Source organism: Manihot esculenta, chromosome 18 (assembly GCF_001659605.2).
Source record: "Manihot esculenta cultivar AM560-2 chromosome 18, M.esculenta_v8, whole genome shotgun sequence".
Taxonomy (NCBI): Eukaryota; Viridiplantae; Streptophyta; class Magnoliopsida; order Malpighiales; family Euphorbiaceae; genus Manihot; species Manihot esculenta.
In genome coordinates, this window is record NC_035178.2 from 32,602,804 (window position 1) to 32,607,885 (window position 5,082).

The 5,082-nt window shown below is 37.2% G+C and overlaps 1 protein-coding gene across 1 annotated transcript; it reads left to right on the plus strand.

Moving 5' to 3' along the window:
- Nucleotides 1-1,091: 1,091 nt before the first annotated feature.
- LOC110607063 (leucine-rich repeat extensin-like protein 2) lies at nt 1,092-3,577 on the plus strand. The gene has a single exon (XM_021746119.2). It carries the CDS (start codon nt 1,209-1,211, stop codon nt 3,399-3,401), a length of 2,193 nt encoding a protein of 730 aa, XP_021601811.1. The 5' UTR covers nt 1,092-1,208; the 3' UTR covers nt 3,402-3,577.
- The last annotated feature ends 1,505 nt before the right edge of the window (nt 3,578-5,082 follow it).

A 5,082-nucleotide genomic window follows, 5' to 3' on the forward strand; every position in this document is an offset into this window, starting at 1 on the left:
TAGAAAAGGATCGGTAGAAAAGGATCAGTTACACTATGGTCCTATCAGTATGAGAATTAAAAGAAAATTAAATAGTCACTGACGAGGGAGAGGTCCTATCAGTATGAGAATTAAAAGAAAATTAAATAGTCATTGACGAGGGAGAGAAATGAGTATGTCCGTACGTTTTTATATGGTAACAGTATTAAAAAATAAAAAAAATAAAAAAAAAGATATAAACTTAAATTTACTTGCACATATTAAAACTGTACCTTATTTTATATTTTAAAAAATTATAAAATCATACCAACTAAATAAATCAACCTTTCATATATTCCGAGAAGTTAGAACATTTTTTATTAAGTTATCTAACCAAACGTAGCAAAAAAACAAAGGAAGGAAAGAAAATAAAAGTGAAGTAATATATATGAGATTTGAAAATAACTTTCTCTGTAAATTAAAAAGTGTTAATTTAAATTAGTAAAATATTTATTTAAAATTTTTGAAGATGGTGTAAGGGAGAGACAAAGACAGTGGGTGTCACGTCCTCTGTTGCTCCACTTCTACCAATAGTTTCTGTCCTTACTCTCTTCCTTCCCATTTTACATCTTCCTTCCTTCATATGAGACGTGCCTCCATCTCATCATTGCCTTTTTATTTATTTATTTATTTTTCCTTATTTTCAATCTCCAATACCCATTTCCCCATCTTTATTGGACTATTTTCAAGTATAAATTTTAATTAATAAATATAATCTAATTATGAATTCATGTTTTTGTCATTTATTGGACCTAAAACATGTTTAAAATATTGCTAAAATTAAAAACAAAATCTTATATTTAGGAAAAATATTGAGTATTAAACATTAAAACAATTAAATTATGTTTTTCCATTAAAATGTCAAAGGAGCCTACAGAAGGAAATGAAGGACGGCGCAAATTATAATAATTATTATTTATTTCATACAAACCCTACTAGGTTTGGTTTTATTATTATAATTTACTCTTACAAAATTATTAAAATTTAAATAAATAAAGTGCAACCCAAGCTTAGAGTGAAAAGTGAAAACAAATCCAACCCAAAGGATTAAAAAAGGTGGCTTTATAAAACAATGCATGTGGAGATGGGTATGAAAACACATCACATGCTCTACACATAACTCCATTTCCTTTCCTTCCCTTCCCTTCCCTTCCCTTCATGTGAGTCTCTGCCAATTCTGCCTCTCACCAATGTCTTCTCTTCGCTTCTTCTTCATTCTTTTCTTCCTTTCTTTGCTTCTCCAGATCTCTTCTGCAACTCTTGAGGATGAAGCTCAGGATGATGATGATCTAGATCCAAGCCTCCAGTTTGAAAATCCCAGCATTCGCCAAGCCTACATTGCTCTCCAAGCCTGGAAACAAGCCATTTTCTCCGACCCTTTTAACTTCACAGCCACCTGGAATGGTCCTCATGTCTGCTCTTACATGGGTGTCTACTGTGCTCCTTCTCCTACAAACCCTAAACTCAGGGTGGTTGCTGGTATTGATCTCAACCATGCTGATATAGCTGGCTATCTCCCTACAGAGCTTGGCCTGTTGACAGATCTAGCTCTTTTCCATCTCAACTCCAATAGATTTTGTGGGGTTGTCCCTACTAGTTTCCGCAAACTCAAGCTTCTCTTCGAGCTTGACCTCAGCAACAATCGTTTTGTCGGAAAGTTTCCCAAGGTTGTTCTGTCTTTGCCTTCTCTCAAGTATTTAGATCTAAGATTCAATGAGTTTGAAGGTTCTGTTCCTTCCAAGCTCTTCGATCAAACATTTGATGCTATATTTTTAAATGACAATAGATTCCAGTTTGGTATCCCTCCGAATCTTGGCAACTCTCCTGTTTCTGTTCTTGTTCTTGCCAATAACAACCTTGGTGGTTGCATTCCTGGAAGCATTGGCAATATGGGTAATACTCTTAATGAGATCATCCTTATGAATGATAATCTCACAGGTTGCTTGCCTTCCCAGATTGGTTTGCTCAAAGAAGTCACTGTTTTTGATGTGAGCTTTAACCATCTTCAAGGATCTCTTCCTTCTTCCATTGGCAATATGAAGAAGGTTGAGCAACTTGATATTGCTCATAATGGCTTCACTGGTTTCATTCCTGCTAGTGTCTGCCAGTTGCCTAATTTGAAGAACTTTACATATTCTTTCAACTACTTCTCTGGTGAAGCACCAGCTTGTGCTGCTATTGGAGGCGGAGTCGTCACTAATGGCTCCAAGAATTGCATTCCTGGAAAGATGGATCAGAGATCTGCTAAAGAGTGTTCTTCTGAAGCTGCACAGCCTGTGGACTGCGCCAAGTTCAAATGTGCTGGAAGTTCTGGTGGCGGTGGAGGCGGTGGAGGTGGTGGCGGAGGAGTTTCACCTTCACCAAGTAAAAGACCTCCTGTTGGAAGGCCCTCAGCACCAAATCCTGCTCCTTCTGGTAGGCCATTTAAGCCTTCTCCTCCTCCACCCACTTCCAAGTCTTCTTCTTCTAGCAGATCGCATCCTCCACCACCACCAACGAGGTCTTCTTTCCACTCACCACCTTCACCGCCACCGCCTACTGAAAGGGTCTCACCCAAAACACATCTGCCACCTCCACCCCCTCCAGTAGAGCATCACGGATCACCACCATTGCCATCACCTCCTCCACCCAGCAATTACCATTCTTATGCTCCACCGCCGCCAACTGAAAAGGTTTCACCAAGTACTCATCAATCTCCACCCCCACCACCGACTGAATACACGCCCTCTGCACCCAAACATTCACCTCCTCCACCATCTCCACCAGTTGAGTACCATCCACCTCCCTATCAACATGAAGCACCACCACCGCCACCACCTGTTGAGTACCATTCTCCCCCTTATCAACACAATGCACCACCTCCGCCACCACCTGTAGAGTACCACTCACCCCCCTATCAACACAATGCGTCGCCGCCGCCACCGGAGCAGTCAGTTCCAGCACCGAGTTACCACATTTACTCCCCACCGCCACCTCCGCCAACGAATGAATATAAACACACTCCTCCTCCGACTCATGAGCATCACACTCCCAAAACAGCAATTCCACCTCCAACATATGTAAAGCCTCCAACTTCACCCCCTCCACCGGAATCATTCCATCCCCTCCCACCTCCACCACCAACTGGGTGTGTATTTCCGGGATCACCACCACCACCACCATCTTCACCCAGTTATCACCACCCACCATCGCCTCCACCTCCTCAGCAACAGTGGCATTATCCACCACCATCATCTCATCATTACCAAAGCCCACCTCCACCACCTACTATGTATTCAAATCCCTCCCCTCCACCACCGCCGCCAGTGGATAACACTCCACTCCCACCAATTGTAGGAGTAACATACGCATCTCCTCCTCCTCCATCAATTCCATATTACTAAACACTTTGTGGCATCATCGGGTTTTGATTCCATTGTCTTTATTCTTTTGCTGCTCTGCAACAATGAGGACTGGTTCCATATTGAGTGTTTTTTGTTAAAGCAATATTTATTTTATTTTTCTGAGAAGTTTAATTAATCTGTAGCAATAATTAATATATATTTCCATTTTCTGGTTATTAATTGTATTATTATTATATTTATATTTATGTGATCTATGCTAAGCCAAGCTGTTTTTTTTTATTTTTATTTTTTTGAGACATAAGCTAAGCCAATACTAAGTCCAACGAATCCATTACAAAGAAGGAAACCTCTCAGCCTCTGAAATTAAACCAATTATTATATTCTGCCAATCTCTTTAATGCTTTTATGTATCCAAATCATACCATTGATTTTTTGGTCTTCTGTCAATAAATTTTGTTATCAATAAAAGGCTGTCTTCTATCTACTGGCAAAAAAAAACAAAAAAAGAAAATGTTTTTATTTTAATTTTTGTAATAATTAAAATAAACTTTTATAAAAATATCCAAAATTTTAATTTCTTTTAAAATAATTTTTTTGAAATTAAAAAAATTAAACTCTTCCATTTTAATTAAAAAATTATTAAAATAAAAATTAATTAAATTAAATTTATATTTAAAAAATATTACATGAAAAAATAATAATTTAATTTATATTAACAAATTTATATATAAAAATTTTAATAAGATTAAAAATAATTGTAACGACCCGGAAGCCGGACCGTTATCGACGCTAGAATTCAGATCAACTTAAAGTCGTCGGAACCTGTAGCAAGTCTATTATGCATCCTATGTACCTAATAAAATCTCATACATGATCATACATTTTCATAAAAAAATCTGAACTTTTCATATATCAAACTCAACATATGCGTGCATTATAAACTATATACATAAAATCCACACTAGAGCCCTTATCAAATGCTCTAGTATGATAAATATCACATGCCTCAAGTTTGGTTTATCATAACTTATCATTAAAACTTTTATATAAAAATCATGATAAACAAGGATATACAAAATATAAACTAGGGTAAGGCACAAATCTAATCCATTACATAGTACATGTCCACTACTATTTTATTACATAAACTCATACCAGCCTCTAGCTGACTTCTCGAGCTAATCTTGACCCTGCAAACCTAGGGTTAGGGGAAAGGGATAAACTACAAGAGCCTAGTGAGCAGAACAAAAAAAAAAAAAACAGTTTAATAAATATATGCTCATATGAAATGAATCACATCACAAACAATACACATTAAGGATGAACTTGTCACCAGTAACCCTCTACATATTCAATGTGTCCGGCCCTCGACGGAGCTCCTCAAGACTTTCTCTTAAACATAACATATCCAACTGTGCCAGGGGCGTAGAATGGGCAAGCCCTGGTCTTTCCCTTACATCTTGTCAGGGGCGTAGAATGGGCAAGCCCTGGACTTCCATATCATATCATATCATATCATATCATATCATATCATATCATATCATATCATATCATATCATATCATATCATATCATATCATATCATATCATATCATATCATATCATATCATATCATATCATATCATATCGAGGGCTAGTGGGTCATCCAATATCCATCCACATCAACAACAAATTATGCAATGCATCATATTCGTGAATTCTAATGCAAAACAACCTACTAA

Coding starts and splice junctions, on each gene's coding strand:
- LOC110607063 (XM_021746119.2), top strand. CDS start 1,209: ATGTCTTCTCTTCGCTTCTTCTTCATTCTTTTCTTCCTTTCTTTGCTT.